Below are 21,304 nucleotides of genomic sequence, written 5' to 3' on the forward strand. Positions count from 1 at the left end.
GGATCGTACTACGTCGAGCTTGGCCGTCTAGAAAACCGATATTGCAACATGAGTTTCATGAGAAGCAGTTCGATTCCTGTAGGAATCATGAGAGAAAAATAATACCACCTGTTGCCAGACCTAACGACCACGACTTGGAATAATTAAACTTCGGAAAAAATATATACGGAGTAACTCATATCGAAAACAACTGTAAAGACAATAATGCTGGCGGACCAGATTGAAGTTATGCATCATCAAAATTCCAGCCAACACAACCGCACATGAATTTCATGAGGAGCAGCCAACTACACTAGGAATCAACAAGAAAATGGACGGAGCTAGAGGTGATACAAGTGCCAAAATTAAGGCACCGAACAAGGGAGTACTCAAAATTCTTTGATTTTGCTTGTACAAATAAGGCAAAATGGCAATCTATATTTGCCTTGAACGACATCATACAAAAGCCATTCTCTTCCTCTGTACTTCCTCAACTGAACTACTACCCGCTAAGAACTATCAGTCTGCTCCATATTACAAGACGTTTTGGCAAACCAATTTGGTTTGCCAAAACGTCTTACTATATGAAACAGAGGGAGTATGAACGATCACACTCCTCACGCTACGTCAGGATCCACACGACAAATCGATGAGAAGAAAAAAGAACTACAATGACTATACATGCTGCTTGTGCTGCCGAAGCAGATTGAGGGTTCTGCATTGTCAAAATGACGAAATTCCAGTCAAGACAACACACCCAGATCAGCACATTCAGAACCTCATCTCCCGTCCTTGGCAAGCGGCTTCACCTTGCGCCTGTGCCCGAAGCTGTTAACGAGATCCTTGCGGGCGCACACCGGGAACAGGTGGACGCCGGGGAGCCTCAGCCGCCTCAGGACGTAGGGGAAGCTCAGCTGATCCCGGGAGGTGAACCGAACCACCTCGTTGAACCAGAGGCACATGAAGAGGTTGGTCAAGGGGGCGTGATCCCTCACAATAACTGAAGCTTCCGCGAGAGCTGTAGTAGTAAAAAGGCAAATGAATGGGTCACTTATTAGCATCGATGCAGTGCAGAGGACCACCGGCTATGGCAAGGCCTCAAGAACATGTATGATGATTTTGGGCCAAACATTGTGTTTAGTTTGGGGCATGCTTCTGGTTCTACGTAGCCCGCCCGCATGTGGGTACGGAGGCCTAAATGGTGTGTCCTGTATCATTTGGCTGAGGTGCAGAAAGCCAGAAAGGAGCTACTACCTTTTATGCTCAACGCATGCAAACTGGACGACTTTATAGCCCATGCCTTTTGCACAACTACAGCTGCGCAGTAACACCAAGTCCATGGTTATATATAGAGCACATGATGCTATTTTATTTATTTCAGTACCCTACATCCTAATGTCCTGGCTTGCAATGTAAATATGACATTCTCGTGCTATTTGTTCTCTTTTAAGCTCATCCTGCTGACTTTTCCTATGAAGTGAATGAATGGCAGGCCAGCCTCAATGCTGCACAGTAGTGAGAGCACAAATGGGACATGATGCAGGGCATAACACAAAAGCCAGGCTGAGGTAATATTGATGTGCGTTCTATAAAAAAGATACTACTACTCCTAACTAGTAAGTTAGGAAAACTATATCAGTGCCAATAAAATGCAGGTGTTGTGCTATGCAAAGGCATGATAAGAATGGTCAAAGGAAACAACGGTAAGCAAGTAAAGATTAGAAGCTAACCTTTCTTTCCGTTAAATCGTTTGTCATCTGGAATGCCATCTTGCCTGTACTGATCCAACTGTATTTTCACTTCTTCTGGAGTTGCTTTGTGTTTCTTAACAATTGCTTTACCCTCATCATACAGGCTACTCCTAGCTCCATGTTCCGATAACGCTAAGGAAGAGTTTGAACGCCACAGAAGAGCTTCAATTACTCCCAGTGGATCTCTCCGGAACTGAGATTTCGAATCCACCCAAATCGAGTATCTTGCCATAGGGAAAAGGCGATGGCTTATCAGCTGAAGAGTATAGAACACCAAAATGGAAGTCAGTTTATGACAAGAAGGATTCATCCTAAACAGACACCATCTGCAGCGATCATAGAAATGCAGATATATGTAAGACAATCTTCTTCTAGCTGTTACATTGTCCATAGAGTGCGAAACGGAAGGTTGAGGTTCTACTAACATTTTCTGCCATTAAGACAATGAAGGCACAGAGTTTCAGATGATACCTTGGGAATTTTCCCATTCAGCCGTTGATCTGTGAAAGGAAGATCTCTCACAAGAATGATCCTCCAATGGCCAATCATGCGATCATCACCAATCTTGTTACCTTCCTCCTGTTGAGCTGAGCGTGTGACTTCATCCCAGAATGCGACATAGCATACCTAGAAGAACAACAAGCATCAGTTAACAAATAGGAAAGAAGCTCAAGACAACAACATCCAATGCAAGAGAAATGCTAGACCTTTTTCAAGGACACTTCTGTCATCCCTATAGGCTGGTGAAGGTCATCCCCTCCACCAAATGCACAAGTGGCTACAACAACTCTGCAGGATTTCATGTAATCTTCATCTACATCAGAAACTCTGAACCCACCATTTTCATTGTAGAACCCACAGTGGACCGCTGTAGTTTCTTTTGTCTGCAGCATTAGTAGCAGGAACAATGAGAATGGCAGCTAGCGCATAAATTTCCCACAATTAAGCATTTTCATTTTTGACAGTGCTTATCATGCAGTATCTACTTTCTAACATTCCGGAATCAGTACAAATGCAGATATGGTATTGTTATCCACATACTAAACAAGTACATATTCCGTAGGGCAACTCTGATATCTTACATAATTTTCAAAAACTTCATGAAATATAGAGCCTGAACAAAACCTTGAAACTTTCTTCTCTTTCAGTCAGTGTCTGATATCCCGTGAATGAATTAAATCGTGAATTCATCATATTGGATGAAATGTTATCTTCAAGATGGGACAGACTGGACCTGTACACAACTTTCTTGACTGGCAGATTTTGTCCAGGGGTTTCAGGAAGTTCCAGATTTTGAAGCCTCTCAGGATCGAGCATCTTCAGGCATGCTGTCAATGTAACACTGAGTTCATCAGGAAAGCGCATGTCATAATTATTACACTGCTGTTTGATCCAAAAATTGATCACACTGGAAATGAATAAAATCACAAAATATACCCGAAGAAATCAAGAGAATCAGTGGAAAACATGGGCTAGAGCCTAGATGTACTAAACAAGAGAAAGTTAGCAGCTGACATTTGCTATCATTCAGTACAGGAATAACTTTGACCAGATCAATTTAGTGTATCAGAATAAATTTTACAATACGTTGTACAGTTGTACTGAGGCTGAAGGATAAATCTACATCTCACTTTGACTAGCCTTATCATTCAGACAAAACGCTTATGGCCAACTTGACATTATCTATTCACAAGCATTGCAAGTAGATAGTAAACAGGACCGAGGGGAAACTAGGATCAACAGATCAGCTTGCATCATGCAAAAGATAATAAAGAGGATCGCTCAACAGTATATGAATATAAAAATAGAGACAGATAAGATGGTCATTAGGTCATCATCATAGCAACTGAACAACACATTATAATATCGGCACACCTACAGATCACCGGATCAAATAAACCAGTAAAGTAAGAAGCAGTCTATCCGCACCAATTTAGGGTTGAACGGTCGAGCTTACACTTCCTGGCGCCATCGGCTGTGCGGGCGGCGCGGCTGAGGTTGCCGGCGGCCCGCGGAGGCGGCGGCGAGGGCGAGGAGGACGCGTAGAAGGGGGAGAGGCGGTAGTACTCGTAGGTGAAGAGGGAGACGGCGAGGAAGGCGAGGAGGAACGGGGCGCCCCACCGCGCGGCGCGGCGGAGGAAGCGGCGGCGGGCGGAGGCGGGAGGGCGGTTCCGCTTGCGGCGGACGCGGACCCGCACCTTCCCGGAGGCCTCGTCGTCGTCGGAGACGGAGATGGAGATGCCCTGGATCAGCGACGACGACGACGACGACATGGATGGACGGACGGAGCTGGGGACGGAGGGTTCGGCTCCGGTGGTGGGCTCGGGCTCGGTTAGGCCGCAATAGTGGAAATCGAATGGGCTTTGTTTGGCTCGGTCGGTTTTTCGCGTGAACCGGTCGCTTTGCTGCCTTTGCATTTCTGTTTGCCAGCAGTGTTTGTGTAGTCTGCAACTCTGCATTGCCACTGTCTAGCATCATGATTTCCAAACTCAAAATCTTGAAAATAGAAAAGGAGAGCACAATTTCCAAACCTGTTTACTCGTGTATTCTACATTGAAAAGATTTATTACTGTATCATTTCAAATGCTAGTAGATCGTAATCCAACCAGCTACCAAGAATGCCACCTTGAAAATTGCCACAGCGTTTATGTACATCTCTGTTGGTAGGTTTCACAGTGACTTCATAGACGCTCACTCGATGATTGCTTGGTGTCTGGGTTGCGGTTGCAAACTGTCTTCTGTAACGGCAAGAAAATTGCTTTCAGAAAACGAGTATTACAAATTTGTGGCGTCCAGCACAGACAAATGACACAAAGAGGGCTTTTTCAAGTGAGGAAAGACTGGCAATGAACGACTCTAACAAGTAACAACAATGAGTATCCTCAAGCTTGGAGAATTGGGGACGCTTGGGCGCCTTCTTGAGACTTCGTCAGCAAACCTTCGGGCGTCAGAGAGACTCTGTTTGCAGGGCGTTCATGCATCAGATGGAGCAGTGGCAGGGCATGACAAAGCTTCAACGTAGTTCTGAAAACCTATTCAACTTGAAGAACGCAACAATTCTGCTATCAGCTCAGCTCGCGCAGCTGAGGAGGTTCACGGGTCATCCCTTAAAGCTCAATCACAAAGCCAAAAGATTTGTGGAACATAAGTTGATGTTCCTTCTGACAGCCAGGATGACTATCCAATATGCCTAGAAGGTCACTGAACACAAGTACCACTCCAGTCTTATTCACAAATCTAACACCTTGTTTTTTTCTGGTACGATGAGACTTATATCTTACTTCTTCACCTTTGTCAGTTGCAAAGCAGATTGACATTTATTCATAGTTAACCACTATCGGTAACGAACATTTCTTAAGTGATCGGTTGTGATGCATACCTGCTTTGCTAAATTTCTGTCAGATGTGCTGCCATGTATGATGTATCTATTCTGGCATGCAAAGAAAGACAAATGTAGCATTCCACCGGTCTGAATTTATTTCTTTTTTATCAGAAATCCTTTTACCTGAGAAAGATAACCATTAGTTGGTATTTGCTTGAATCTAGCAAAAACCATTTCTAACATTTTGACTACTAAATTGCCCCATTGCAGGTCTTTGCGCATGTTGAAGACCTGAATCGTGTAGGCTGTCTACATAGCATGAAATCAAGTTGCTGGATTGTTTGCTGAAACCTCAAGCGGCGCAAAAAAATCCGCTTTTCTTTCTAGAGCAGATAATTTTTTTTTTCTCCACAAAGTTGATGATTTGTCCCAGTGCGATCCTGACATTCAAACTGATGTTAGTCTGATAAAAGTTTGGTGATCATGTTAGCTTGGCATACTGAGGCGCGAAACTCTGGAAACTTCACCAGTTATTGCTACTACATGATTTATCACAAGTTTTAGAAAGATAAAGTTAATGTTTGAAATGTGACTAGGATTAGTTATCAGGTAGAAACAGAAGTTAGGATTTCTGGGACCTGTATTTGCCTTAATGGACGAGATCGAAATTGGATATTAGCCGGCCCACAACTTTCTATTTCCACTTACATTAGTTGTCATTGCCGGGACCGAAAACTCCATTCCTTGCGATGAATAGTTTGCAAATCTCAACTAAACCAAACACAACATGCCATGTGCGGGTAGAATGTTTCACAAGTAATAATAGACTGCTAATTACAACATTAGAATTAGGAGTTTTTAGTACAATAGTTACTGTTTTGTTAGAACCAACTATTGCAAGACCATATGTCCTCATATCATGTGTATCCTCATAATATATATAATGGAAACACTTGAGATTCCGAAAGCAACAGTAGCTAGACAGCAGAAACTATCATCAAATCAGGAATACGGCAAATATAATGGCGTTCATACATTATCTCTCATAATGAAACTATAAATCACTTGTAATTTTTATTCTTCCTTTTGGGAGGCCACCTTTTGTTCCTATACACCTTCTGCTTCTATTCATTTTGTACATACAAGTATATAACAGTATGCTAGGTAATCCATGAATATTGTAAATTTGTTGAATAATCATTCAGCTCCACTTTTTGCTGCCGCCTCGAAGGTCCTCATGAATATGTTTGAAGGCTGACCACCGCTGAGTTGATATTTTCCATTGATCTGAAATAAACAACACAACAGGTTATCATGTACAAATCAAAGATCATATAAAAGATGAAAATGACCATAAATAAAATTGATTAATATTCATACCACAAAGTGAGGAACTCCAGAAATGCCAGAAGAGTACTTGCTCAGTTCTTCCTTAACCTTGTACCACCAGAAAAGTGATTATGACAGTCCATCCCTTTCACAAATAGTTGTGGCAACATGGAGAAACTAGCAGTGCAAATCATACCTCATCAACTCCTTTGCTAGGGTCTTGCAGGAATTCTTCTGCTCCTTCAACGCCCACCTTTCTTGCAGCATTCACGAGAACTTGCCTTCATATAATTAGAAAAGGAATTTTGTAAGATTGCATAAAGCAATGGTCAACATAGAAACATAGATTGAGGCAAGGAAAGTGGGGCAAGGTGATTAGAGGAATATGCCTGCAAGAAAATGAAGCAACAAACATCTTTGGTAGTAGCATCGAACAAATTAAATTTGAATTTTACGCTCTATTGGTTTTTCTATTTTAAAAGGGGGGCCACAGCCTGTGCACCGATTGATGCAGACAGCCACCTTTATTGCAAAGTTTCAAACAATCTTACTAAGAAAGAAAATAGTTTAAAAGCTACAACCGAATGCACCCATGCGGCAAAACTGATATTGCAAGTCCACCATCCATATCAGTCGATCCTAGCTTGCCACTACCATTTCCATGTGGTTGCACCCATAGGCCAGAAAACTCCGGTGCCCTCCGCACGTTGAAGTGAGCACCACGTACGAATCCAATAGGTAACCTCCTCTGTTTTTGTTAAGTGCTATAATTTCTATTCAGGGCCACAAAGGTCATAGTTATGATCCAGAGTGAAGAGAGTGGATGGCGATTTTCGTGTGCCAATACTGAAAATAAAATTATGCAGCACATGTAACATAAATGGACACAGATTATTTGATTTTGCTTCATTATGAGTATCTCATGTTTTGGAGTAGAAAATGGCCATAAAAAATCTTCTGTTATAGGCGATTTGTACATGGCATAGGACTTGTTGCACAATTTTGCCTCAACAACTGTTACATACCAAATCATTACCGGGCATTGTGCCTTTACCAACATAGAATATGCATAATGTGTCAGTATTAAAAGCAGTTATTATACACAGAGGACACTACAAGTGAACAGTAATTTATCCAAACGTAAAATACATAACATGTAGGATTAAGGTAAGAACAAAAAAACGAAGAAGCAACAAGATTTTGCAACAATGGCCGTACTCATCGAGTTTAATATGTACTCACCTATCACCAAGATGTTTTCCTTGGCAATGATAACTGACGAACAATTCTTCTACAAGAGCATTTTGTTTTTCACAACCTTGGTGTCCAGCAAGTGTTATGAGCCTATGGCAATCCATTGTATTCCCACTGCATTACAATGTTCAAGTCAGCATACTAACAACTGATGGACATTATGCGGTGTATGGAACAATTTAAAAGGATGCACTAACATGAGCCCAGACATGTCATATTCAAAGCCAAGTCCTCGGAACATCTGCATAAGGAGCATATAAGCAGCTAAATACATCATATGGCATGTGAATCAACAATACCATGGTCAAGGTCAACTGAGAGCACCTCTGTCATGCGAGCAGTTGCACGCTCAAACTGAACAGGGCCAAACTTCGTCTTGTAGAAATCAGATTTCTTGACACCTTCTTTAGGTGCATCGGGATTTAGAAAGAATGGATGCCAACGAACCTGTAAGCAGCGAGAGGCACACTAGTCTAATATCGTGCTGATAAGAATTGTGAACTTATATCATAATAGTGATCAAAAGAAATGAAACCTCAAAATCGAACTTGTCCATGGTTTGTTCCATAGCTTTATCAAGATTCTTCTTTCCAATAAAGCACCAAGGGCACACTGTATCTGAGCTCACATCGATCTTAATGAGCTTCTTGCCAGTGCTCGAAGCCATAAGTTCTGCAAATCTACAATTAACAAAGGTATTCCCAATTTGGGTTGTCATTTTGCCTCCAAAACAAGAATGGACAAATCCTACCCTTCATGAGCCCTCAAAAGGCATTTTCTTTCAAGAGAAAAAGACAACTTTTGAAAGCTGAGAAGGTGGGATTTGTTTCAGAACTCCTCTTCAAGAAAGAGTTTTGACTCACTGTCAAATGCCTCCTCTAGACAAGGAATTCTACAACTCATTTTGCCTAGGACCAAACAAAAATAACCAGAAACAATCATACATACGTCACAATATGATGGATTGGTCGCAGCTTCGCCAATTTTGGTGAACTATCGCTCGGTTTTAAACCACTGAAGCAATCTTATGGAACTGAAAAATTAATGTAGTTCGAACATATTTCAGCAGAAACTATTCTTGCTTTAAGATTACAATTTAGCTAAAATCCCTTCTTGGGCATCCAGCCGGGACTAGGAAATGGGGATTTATCCTGTCATAAGGACACAGATTTTATTTAGAGAAACCATAAAGGATAAATTTTACTTATCATCTCGCTCATTCCACTCAATGATGAATCATTCTAATTAACTAGTTCTCCAATTAGAGGTCAATGGCGTTATCCCCTACCCCTACTGTTGACGAAAAATCCGAGATAAACACCGTCGAGATAAATCGTGCTCAGCTTTTGGCATCAACAAATAACAATAACTAGGAATTGTACTTCACCTTCAGTTGTATAAATGAGTAAAATAAAGGCGAGGAAGAAGCGAATTTATCATATCACCCGCTCAGAAATTCGGTAGCCCGGGCTGAGGGACCCCGATTCCAAACCTCACGAAATACATCTAAAAATAACTTACTTCAAGAATACTAATGTGGATTACTGCTACTTGAAAAGCTGGTTGGATGCCACATTAAGGGATTATTGAGCCTGCATGTCTACCTCCTACTTTTTTCTTTAGGGTAACCTTTTTTTTAGCAATTTTTTTTAGTCGAGTCTACCTGGTACCTGGACAAAACTTTATCAGGCGGCCAGGCCTTTACCTAAGGCCAGTCCAGGCCCATTTTTTCCCTATCTTCTTCTCTTCGACGGTTCGATGCGCAGAGCTTTCATGGCGCGGCGTCCCTGAGTTCTGGAAGGTAGAAAAGAGGCAGGGTACCCTAATCCCTGAGTTCTGGACTGCGGTGGGATGGCTGGCCCTGAAATGCACTCTTCTCTTTGCAATCCTAGGCACTCCTTAGGGGCCATCGAACGAGATCGTGACCCAGCCACAGATCTCGTTCCCGACCCTCGATCCGTGGCATCAACCCCGTTTCTGGCTACTATGAATTAGAATTGGAGGTCAATGCGTTATCCCCTTCCTCTACTGTTTCGGAAAATCCGAGATAAATCGCGCCCAGCTTTTGGCATTAGTAAATTGTGCTTCGCCTTGAATTGTATAAATGGGTAAAATAAAGGAAATGAAGAAGCGGATTAATCGCATCATTCAGTCACGTTGTCCCCGAAGAGAGCAGAATCGCAGATTTTCTTGAAGAGGTAATGCACGCCGATTAACTGGAAAGAGATAAGTAGAGAATATGGAAGATGGAGAAAAATATGAACCTGAGAGCTGAGGATTTGACGAGCGAGGGATGCAGCTTGACGAGAGGAGGCGACTTGGCAATTGGCATGCAATTGAAGCAAAAAACCTTTCCCTTTTATGCCATCGAGGGGAAAGGGGGGAAGGTAATAGTTGGGGATGTTGGCGTCGGTGGGGACGTGGGGTGGGGTTGGTCTATGCGTGTGTTCCTTGTGTAGTTGTGTGTGAGCATGCGACCAAGAATTTGGAGGTTGGCGTCAGTGGTCTTGGTCTATGGATGTCTATGCATATTATCTGTTGGAGCGAGTTTCTCTACATAAGTATTGGCTATATTCTGATTTAATATAGACTTGACTAAGGAGTTGTGCTGCACGACCAGCAAAAAACCCGTTTCATGCTTTGAGTCGGCCAAAATCGTGCAATGATGTTTGGCTTAGTAAGATTCCTTGCGTGATCAATCTGATTGAGTGGTTGAAAACCAGAGTGTCGGCTTAGTTGACATCAAAGCATATGATGTTGCTTGGAACAATAGTTTTCTATGAGCAAATGATTTATTGTTTATATCACCATTTTGTATCTACTATATGTGTGCTAGGTACCTATGCATATGGTTATTTCGAATCTTGCTACTGGATCTACTTATGTAGTCTAGATTTCTCAAACTTTGGAGTTTTTGAGATGCTCTTCATTTTCATAATTTTTTTGTGCGGTATCCCTCTGAATCTGATGATCCCCTTGCGTTTGATGTTGCTACTACAAATAACACATTTGTTCATTACATTCACAATAAAAAAACACATTTGTTCATTAGGTGAATTTAGTTGATCATATGTGTATACTCATTTCCCATTTGATAGGTATATGGTACTGCAAAAACTGTAGCTAAAGAATCTTACCTCCATATCCGATCTTCCCAGTTGTACCCAAATCTATAGTGTAGTTTTATTGTTCAAATGCTGAAGCCATCATGCCATTTGACTATTTTGGTCCACAGCTCTACCATTTTCTTTTTAATGTTTTCATCTCCCTTCTATCTCATGGAACTGCAAAGGATTTGTGATCTCCTGCAAGTTGACTTACACAAGATATTTCACACTTGTCTGAATTTTGAAGTGCTCTTATATAGCGGTATCCTAAATTTATTACAATCCATGCTACAAATCGAGAAAATCTAATTCGTTTTTTTTTTTTGCAAAATTTTGAAGATACCTTTTATCTTAGATAATTCTATAGTCATTCATCAAGATGGACGTGCAAGAAAGAAGAATATGAGTTTCAACAAAATTGATAGAGTTTCACTTAGAATACTACTTGTGATCGTCGTTCCTTCTGTTTCTGCTGCGGATTGGTATCCCCTGTTTCAGTTGATCTTCTTTATTGATTTTCTAGAACAATTGTTTGTCTTCGGTTCTTATCTGAAACTGAAAGATTCTGCTAAATGGTCGTCGGTTGTACGGGCGTTTTCCGGAGCTGATGGATGTAATCTAATGATCACGTTTTGCGCAGGGCAACGTGTGGTTAACTTGGGTCAGAATGAAAAGTGGCTAACTTTTGGTTTGGTACGCTGTCGTGCTGCCTTGCCCATCTTTCATCTTTTTTCTTGTTTAGAACAGAGCAACAGCCACTGCATTTTGTTGCAGAAATTTCCTTCCTTTTTCCGCTTCTTCATCAGTCAGATAAAACCAGATCAGGGATGCTCTGTAGAGATGACGCCAAGTGCTTTCTAGTTTCTAGTACTGCCTACAAGCCATTCTAACGGCATGCTGAGTTTGTTTAGGGTTTTCGTGGGGTCAATGCCTCCACTTATCTCGTATATATATAGACCAACATACAATGTACAATACAACAAGTACCCGTATACAAAGCGTATACGAGTCCGTTTCCAACACACCCCCTCAATCTGAACTACATCTACTTACTATCACATACAAGATTCAGATTGGACTGGAAACGTTCTAACATCTGCTGTGTAGCTGGTTTAGTAAACACATCAGCTAGTTGGTCATTAGTCGAGATGAACCTAACATCAAGATCACCAGAAGCAACACGCTCTCGCACAAAATGGAAGTCTATCTCAATGTGCTTCGTCCTTGCGTGGAAGACTGGATTTACCGTTAGGTATGTAGCCCCTAGATTATCACACCACAAAATGGCGGTACGCTATCGAGGTACACGAAGTTCCTTCAAGACAGACTCTATCCACATAGCTTCAGCGACACCATTTCCCAAAGCTTTATACTTTGCCTCAGTACTGGATCTTGAGACTGTTGGCTGTTTCTTGGCACTCCACGAAATCAAATTCGGTCCAACAAAAACAGCAAACCCACTAGTGGAACAGCGGTCATCAACATCTCCTGCCCAATCAGCATATGTGAAAATACCAACACCTGTGAGTTTAGACTTATGTATCCGTAGTCCTGTATCCAGTGTCCCTTTAACATATCGCAATATACGCTTGACAGCTTCCCAATGCAAGTCAGTCGGCTGTGACAGGACTGGCACACCTTATTCACTGCAAAGGATAAATCAGGGCGAGTAAGCGTTAAGTACTGCAATCCACCGACAATGCTGCGATATCTGGTAGAATCCTTAGTCCCCAGCAATACTCCAGACTCACGGGCCAGATGTTCCGTGGTAACAAGGGGTGTCGAAGTGGGTCGACAATTCTCCATACTCACTCGATGAAGAAGATCTAAAGCATACTTGCGTTGAGTGAGAACCATCCCCCCTGAATTGTAAGACGCCTCGAGACCAAGGAAGTAGGACAGTGTGCCAAGGTCCTTAATAGGAAAACTAGCTGAGAGCTCCCGAACCAGGCGATCCACAGCTGCAGGGGTAGAGCCAGCAATGATAATATCATCCACATAAACCAGCATATAAATCTGAACGCCATGATGAGAGAAGATAAATAGCGATGTATCAGCCTTCGATGAAACAAAACCAAGCTGAAGCAACCGGGTACTCAACCGGGCATACCAGGCACGAGGAGACTGCTTGAGGCCATAGAGAGCACGCTGAAGCTTGCACACTTAAGAGGGATACCGAGCATCCTCAAACCCTGGTGGATGCTGCATATACACATCCTTAGACAAATAACCATGCAGGAAGGCATTACTGACATCAACCTGTCGCAACATCCAGCCACGAGAAACTGCAAGGGACAACACCAATCGAACGGTGGCAGGTTTCACAACAGGGCTAAAGGTATCCCCATAATCGATGCCATCGTCTGCTGGGTGAATCCGCGAGCAACCAAACGAGCCTTGTACTTATCAATGGAACCATCGGGATGTTGCTTGGTTTTAAACACCCACTTGCTGCCCACAATATTAACTCCAGGAGGACGGGGTACCAGCTTCCAAGTCTGAGTGTGACATAGAGCAGCAAACTCATCAGACATAGCCGCACGCCAAGCGGGTTCACGAAGAGCGGCAGTATGCAAAACAGGAGTCGCAAAGAAAGCCCGACGAGTGGAGTCATAACGAACGGTGCCATCCGTATATTATTTCGGACGCCGCGTGGCATCACGAGTACGAGTCACCATAGAGTGAGCTGGAGGGGCCGGCGGAGGTGGCACGGACGAAGTCGGTGGCGAGGACGACGCCTGTTCCGGCGTCGAAGCACTGGCAGCATTAGTGCTTGGCAAAGACGCGGAGCTGGCCGGGGACAGCCCATCAGGCGAGGGAGAGCACCGCGGCCCAGCAGTGGTGGGCGAGGAAGGCGGCGTCGGGGCGGCGTGGGGATCCAGGCCGCCATGCACGTCGATCGCTGATACCTCTCAAACGTATCTATAATTTCTTATGTTCCATGCTACTTTTATGATGATACTCACATGTTTTATACACATTATATGCCATATTTATGCATTTTCCGGCACTAACCTATTGACGAGATGTCGAAGAGCCGATTCTTTGTTTCTGCTTGTTTTTGGTTTCAGAAATCCTAGTAAGGAAATATTCTCGGAATTGGACGAAATCAACGCCCAGGGTCCTATTTTTCCACGAAGCTTCCAGAAGTCCGAGGAGGAAACGAAGTGGGGCCACGAGGTGGCGACACGCCAGGGCGGCGCGGCCTGGACCCTGGCCGCGCGGCCCTGTTGTGTGGGCCCCTCGTGACGCCCCTTGACCTGCCCTTCCGCCTACTTAAAGTCGTCATCGCGACACCCCCAGTACCGAGAGCCACGATACGGAAAACCTTCCAGAGACGCCGCCGCCAATCCCATCTCGGGGGATTCAGGAGATCGCCTCCGGCACCCTGCCGGAGAGGGGAATCATCTCCCGGAGGTCTCTTCATCGCCATGATCGCCTCCGGATCGATGTGTGAATAGTCCACCCTCGGACTATGGGTCCATAGCAGTAGCTAGATGGTTGTCTTCTCCTCATTGTGCTATCATGTTAGATCTTGTAAGCTGCCTATCATGATCAAGATCATCTATTTGTAATTCTACATGTTGTGTTTGTTGGGAACCGATGAATATTGAATACTATGTCAAGTTGATTATTAATCTATCATATATGTTATTTATGTTTTTGCATGCTCTCCGTTGCTAGTAGAGGCTCTGGCCAAGTTGATACTTGTGACTCCAAGAGGGGGTATTTATGCTCGAAGGTGGGTTCATGCCTCCATTAAATGCGGGACGGTGACGAGAAAGTTCTAAGGTTGTGGATGTGCTTGTTGCCACTAGGGATAAAACATCGATGCTTTGTCTAAGGATATTTGTGTTGATTACATTACGCACCATACTTAATGCAATTGTCCGTTGTTTACAACTTAATGCTGGAAGGGGTTCGGATGATAACTCTGAAAGTGGACTTTTTAGGCATAGATGCATGTCTGGATAGCGGTCTATGTACTTTGTCGTAATGCCACGATTAAATCTCATAATACTCATCATGATATATGTATGTGCATTGTTATGCCTTCTTTATTTGTCAATTGCCCAACTGTAATTTGTTCACCCAACATCTATTTATCTTATGGGAGAGACACCACTAGTGAACTGTGGACCCCGGTCCAATTCTTTTCTGCTGAAATACAATCTACTGCAATGGTTCTTTACTGTTCTTCACAAACAATCATCATCTTCCACACAATACGTTTAATCCTTTGTTTACAGCAAGCCGGTGATATTGACAACCTCACTGTTACGTTGGGGCAAAGTACTTTGATTGTGTTGTGCAGGTTCCACGTTGGCGCCGGAATCCCTGGTGTTGCGCTGCACTACACTCCGCCGCCATCAACCTTCAACGTGCTTCTTGACTCCTACTGGTTCGATAAACCTTGGTTTCTTAATGAGGGAAACTTGCTGCTGTGCGCATCACACCTTCCTCTTGGGGTTCCCAACGGACGTGTCAACTACACGCATCAATCGCCCGCTCGCCATGCACGTCGATCGGCGGCGCAACCTGCACACCAAAGTCACTGGTACTACCAGGTTGATTAGTAGCCAAGTAGGTTAGGTCATATTTGCGCACAGGGACACTAGTAGCCGGTTCGGTAGATGGAAAAGTAATAGCATCGGCGAGGGTAGACACATCTCTCTGTAACACCGGGTGTGGCAAAGGGGAACACGGACTCATCGAAAACAACATCTCGAGAGATATAAATCCGCCCGGTAGAACGATCTAGGCACTTATATCCCTTATGCATAGGACTATAACCAAGAAAAACACACATCTTGGAGCGAAACTCGAGTTTATGAGTGTTATACTTGCGAAGACTAGGCCAGCATGCACAACCAAAAATACGGAGAAACTCATAATTCGGCTGGAGTTTAAGAAGACGCTGGATAGGAGTGTCCTGCTGAAGTACTGGTGTAGGCATGCGATTGATAAGATAACATGCTGTAAGAAACGCCTCATCCCAATACCGTAATGGGAGAGAAGAATGAGCGAGCAAGGTGTGGTGACCCGGCATACCACTGCATGGTGTAGTATGCAAGTCTGATATAACACCAATGAAACACCGTTCCACTAGTATTATATCGCTCAGAGTGGTACAACAGAAACATATGCGGGTCCAAGGCATGTCTATAGAATTACATCACTGACTCTTTACAAAAGATCCACACAGCCTCCTACTTTACAATGAGGTAAAACTGCAGCTAAACTCCAGAAGAACGACTCGTAGTCTAAACCTAATACAAACTCTATTTGTAGAGTATTTAACTAGCTATAGAGACTATGAGTAGATTCTAGCTAAATAGGAGCTAAGTTTAGGAAGCTAGTTCCTTCTATTGCTAATCTAGGTTGTCTTCTTGTTGAATGTGGTGTTTGACTCCTCTTACAGATTCATGTCCCTTGAAGTAGTTGTTGATTTCCTCGGTCTTCGAGTTGCACTTGTAGATCCTCCTTCGATGCCTCCATATCTAAGCGGGGGATTTAAGAGTGGGATGAGTACGAGCGTACTCAACAAGTTCATTATAGGAAAGAGGTGTTTAATGCACTAGCTACGGCATTAGACCGGAAAGTCTAATACCAATGCAGGTTTTCATAACCATTTCTTCAAAAGGTTGCTTTTATTCGGAAGAACTATGTCCGTCGGCCTTCACCGGTTTACTAGAACTTCATGGAGCTCCTTTCCGGCCGCGTTCGCAGTTCCATATCCCGGAACAGGGAGTGACAGGTCACGGTTCTTTACACTCTGCAGAGGTGTGTTGCTTTACCCATAAGAGATCTTAACCTTGGTGCCAACCAGGTGTACATTCCTGTCCACACTTTCTTTGGTGTGAGGCCCGGTATAAGGTCCAGCCAATCATGTTCCTCCGCTACCTCGAACACCCACCCGTTGTTGCATGCCCCGACCCTGGGTCCACGCCGGTCCCATTATTCCCGTAATTTCAGGGTGGACCCCGACCACGACGACGATCTTCGGGCTCTACCATACACTCCTACGCCGGTAGCTGCAACCCATCATAGACCGCATTACCGTGGGGGGATCCCCACCCTCCGGTTGTTCCGCAAGACACAACTGCTACGGCAAGCAATGCTTTACCGTGGGGAATTAGAATGGGATCCCCACCCTCCGGTTGTTCCGCCAGATACAACTGCTACGGTAAGCGCATCCGTTGATGAACGAGAGGTGGAAACACTTTTGACTATTCCGTCCCACTCCGGATCTTATGGTTAACACGGGTATTACGGCACAAGAATCATCGGCGACATTTGTTGTTTAATCCTAGATGGATATAAACCCGTGCAATGGAACCTCCACCATATCAACACAATCCATGGTTCCATTGCCCACCACATAGTCATATTCATAGTTATGAAAGTAGTGGTTTTGATTTTTATGCAATAGTGATAACCATAATACTTTGCAAGTAATTTGATAGAAATACTCAAATGACATGAGCAAGTGATGAACTTGCCTTTCTTGACTGCAAGATTATGCGAGGCAAGGTCTTCGATACGTCAATAACTCCAAATTCTGAAATAGCATCATCGTCCGGTAGGGACGATGTTTAAAGATTGGCAAGGATGCAATAATGCATAAGTATGAGATGCAATCGCTCTAAGCGTGACCTAACCCCGATGATTTAGGATTAGTGAGTTGTAATGATTAGTTCGGGGTGTGTTGCACTTTTAGAGTGATTCACAAACAAGGTTCTTATTAGGGTTGAATACTTGGTATCATAAACATGTGCTGGAATATATCATAATAATAGCATTAATAGCACACAACAATAAGATTTGGTGTAATCTTAACATGTAATGAGCAGTGGTTGGTTTTAGCACTCTATGTCATGGTTAGTGATTGATTATTATATACTTAAAAAGAATAACTTTTGAAGAATATGTTATTTAATAAAGAACGAGTATAATAATCAGGGTTGTGGACTTCCATGGTTTATTATGGTTCTAATTGGTTTTACGGAGTGAGTAGTAGATGGATCACAACCTAGTTGGATTCATCAATTACTAGGGCTTGTATTGTTGAATTAAGCCTAGTCATCTTGAGCAATTTATTATAAATAATTGCTATCAAGGTTGGTATACCTTGCTAGTGATAGCTGGTTATTGGCTATAGGTCCTATTAGGCAGGATTGATGATGATTCTTTATTTTCTTCAGAAGAATAACTTTTGAAGAACATACTTCTTAAATAATAAGAAGTATAATAATTAGGTTGAGGTTGTTTAGGTTTGCTATTTAATTCCCAAAGTAAGGAATGGTGGTTTCCTAAATAGGATGTTTAATAATTATCTCACACTAGTAGGGTTTAGTGGAGTATGGAATGTAAGGTAATCATCAATCATGGTTACTATTAGGATTCATCTCAACATTGTGATGCTAATCATGGATAGTTAAGGGTGGTGGTCTTGGGAATAGGAATGAGGGTTTTACATTAGGTTGATCCTACTAGATCAACAAGTTTGATTTAGATGAGAACATTGCATAGCAATTAACTAGTGATAGGGTTCTTACATTTTATGTGGTCATGGCAATTGTTTAGTTGCTATTATAGTTCTATGTTTGAAAGTAGGTACCATGATCACATGCTTCCACCTAGGGTTTAGGTTTGGGAACAATTTAGGATTCATATGAAGTAATGGATCTGGGGTTCCTAATTGAATTAGGGTTTTGGGTTTCACATGAAATGATAGGGTTGTAATATCATTCCATATGGAATTAGGGTTTGCTATTCACCATATAATTCTATGATCAATAACTTCATGTTAAAGTTGAAGTTATTAATAACTTTGAAATGAAATTAATATTGCATTTGACATCTTATTATTTTTGAACAATTAATAATTAAGATAATTATTAATCAGGGTTTAATTCCTATTAATAAAGATTTAATAAGTTCCAAATAAATAAAAATTAGTTTTAATGTTTTCTATATTTACTTTACTGGTTTTTATTTATTTTATACCCTTTTTCTAATTATTGAATTTTAATTGAATTTAGAATTAAAATTAAAGGTTTAAATAACAAGTATTAAATAATTTTAAAAAAATCATTTTATATTTTTATTGGATAGAGTTTATCTTTATAAGAATTTTTATATCTTATAGCTATTTTTCTGAGCTATTATGAATTTTCTAGATTTATTTGAAATTTCTGGAATAATGGGATTTAAACTTAAAACAGAGAAATGACTAAATGCACCCGATCAGTTACCCATGCGACCATCGGCCGGTGGACCCGGGGTCCACGTCGATTTTGACCGAAGTCAAAATCGAGTTCATCACCGAGAGGCTGCGGACGGCGGGGAGTCGTCAATCGACGGTGATTCTGGACGTGCGCGGGCAGGGAACTAAGCGTAGGCGACTCGGGTGTCAAGGGGAACCGTTTGAGGGCGGCGCCGCTGTGTTTGGGTCGCCGGAGCTCGGCCGACGGTGATGGTTTGCGGCGGTGGTTACGGTCTATCGTCGAGGAGTATGCTACGGCACTTATTTGAGCTTGGCGAGCATGCTAATGGACTTGGAAGCTCACCAGAGTCACGCCAAGCTTGACGGGCGGAGCGGAGAGGGTGCGGGCTGCCGGATTGAACCACCACCGGCGTCGGAGAAGACGGCCAGGCGTGGTCGCTGGCGGGAGCTTCGGCTCGATTCCTCGCGCACGGAGACCATGTCGAGGACGGCGGTCCCTATGGCATCCACGGCGAGGCTCGGGGAGGTCCCCATCGACGGCAATGGTTGGAGGCAGTGTCGACTAGGGTTTCGGGCATGGGGAAAATTTAGGAGAGAAGAGGAAGAAGACGATGGCCAGGGTTTCTCTGGGTATTTATACCCCTCGGCGGTCGTCGATGGTCGCGGAAGTCCTCGTTGGCGGCCGGGACGTGGCTCGCCGGCGTCGTGGCGCTCACCTGCGCGTCGAGCAGGCAGAGACGAAGAGGAAGTCCTCCTCCTCGTATTTATCCGAAGCGAATCGGTACGAGCTGGTGTTGGGCCGGGTTTTGGAGCTGGTCTTTGGGCTACTGCTGGGCTGCCACGGCCAGGTAAGTCCAGGTAAGGTTTTTTTCTCCTCTCTCTTATTTCCTTTCTGTTTTCTTTTATTTTTATTTTCTGTTTTTGTGTTTATTTCCAATTTAATCTATTTTGAATTCAATTTACATTTGCAGGTTTCTGATTGTTTTATTTCAACGAATATGTAATAACTATTTCATCACTATTTCAGTTGAAACAAGTATTTTGTGTTTGGATTATAATGCATAGTTGTGGCTTGTTCATAATAGCAAATAGGCATGGGTTTCAATTCCCATTTTTAATTTCCTTTTCTTTGTGGGAAAAACCATTCTGTTAAAGTTGTTTGAACATTGATGATCTCTTCATAAAGAAATATTACCAAGTCTTGGTAATGCTCTTGATCACATAGCTAGCTCTATGATTTGGGAATGTTGTCATATGCCTATTATTTTATGTGCCCATCTTATTAATAAAGAGTTGAGTCTTAGGTTAAATCTATTCCATATTTGCTACTAGTATTATATTAATTCTATCTTGAATGCCCTAAGGTGAACATTATTCTTATCATAGATTGGTTTTGATTTATGAGGAGAAGTAGTTGGTAACTACACATGGGTTTAATTATAGGGCTTAGCACTAAGTGTTTCTTAAGTTCTTTAATTGAAGCATAATATTTTTAATTAGTGAGAAACTCTAGAGTTCTAATTATTTTCACCTAATGATGCATGGTTGAGATCTTATATGTGAACTAGGTCTATAGTTGTGGTTTCCCCAATGATGCACCAACTAAGGTTTGAAATATCACTCTAGGTTTATGGATATGGGATGTCACCATATTGCATGTGCTAGGGTTGAATTCCCCCTAACTATGATAAGGTGGGTACTTACTTAATAGCTGATGTCCTCCTTTAGTTACTAAGGACTTAAGAGTTGGTTTTATATTATACAAATAGATTTCTATTTTTTACTTATCTATTGTTATAGTAACTAAAGTTGTTATAGTTCTTTTTATAGTTAACTTTGGTCATATGGATGGATGGTTTCTTATCATATTAAGTATGGAGTTTTTCTCTAGTGATTTCCTCATGTTTCTTTGGTGAAGAATAAGTGAAATGTAGATGTGGTAGAACTCTACTTATGATCACCAAGTGGTTCACAAATTAAGGTTGGGATACAAGTCTGGATTTGATTACTAGTGATCTTCCTATAATTTCATGTGGGAATGAAATCTACTTATTCTAGTAGGGTTTAACTTATCCTCACATACCTCAAGAGTATGATCATGGATTAAGCATGATCCACTTGTTCTTAATATCTCTACCTCAAGTTCTTAGGGTTTATGATCATCACTCAATTTATAATGATCAATATTTGGATTCCTAATGTATCTCTCATTAAATAGGTTTCTCACTTCCATGATCAAGTATTGTCTTGATCATCTAGGGTATAATATCTCACTTATAGTTTATGGGGTGGACATGGCTATGGTTGTCTCAATAGATTATATCCCAGGAGA

At 42.3% G+C, this 21,304-nt stretch overlaps 1 protein-coding gene and 1 pseudogene across 1 annotated transcript; both read right to left on the reverse strand.

Moving 5' to 3' along the window:
* Positions 1 to 468: 468 nt before the first annotated feature.
* On the reverse strand, positions 469 to 4,003 carry LOC124697534 (annotated as a pseudogene).
* A 2,041-nt stretch (positions 4,004 to 6,044) lies between these two features.
* Positions 6,045 to 9,952, reverse strand: LOC124700684 (uncharacterized protein YwbO-like). Its single transcript, XM_047232771.1, has 8 exons — positions 9,900 to 9,952; positions 8,171 to 8,315; positions 7,960 to 8,082; positions 7,833 to 7,876; positions 7,624 to 7,749; positions 6,578 to 6,662; positions 6,433 to 6,489; positions 6,045 to 6,339 (listed from the first exon to the last, which is right to left on the reverse strand). Exons 2-8 carry the CDS (start codon positions 8,300 to 8,302, stop codon positions 6,250 to 6,252), a joined length of 657 nt encoding a protein of 218 aa, XP_047088727.1. The 5' UTR covers positions 8,303 to 8,315; positions 9,900 to 9,952; the 3' UTR covers positions 6,045 to 6,249.
* Positions 9,953 to 21,304: the final 11,352 nt, after the last annotated feature.

This window comes from Lolium rigidum, chromosome 3 (genome assembly GCF_022539505.1).
Source record: "Lolium rigidum isolate FL_2022 chromosome 3, APGP_CSIRO_Lrig_0.1, whole genome shotgun sequence".
NCBI lineage: Eukaryota > Viridiplantae > Streptophyta > Magnoliopsida > Poales > Poaceae > Lolium > Lolium rigidum.

Excerpts from the sequence above, each read along its gene's own strand:
- LOC124700684 (XM_047232771.1), bottom strand. The coding sequence starts at position 8,302 with ATGGCTTCGAGCACTGGCAAGAAGCTCATTAAGATCGATGTGAGCTCA. Across the intron at positions 7,877-7,959 it reads CAACTGCTCGCATGACAGAG|ATGTTCCGAGGACTTGGCTT; the intron begins GTGCTCTCAGTT and ends CTCCTTATGCAG. Across the intron at positions 6,340-6,432 it reads CTGGAGTTCCTCACTTTGTG|ATCAATGGAAAATATCAACT; the intron begins GTATGAATATTA and ends TGTTTATTTCAG.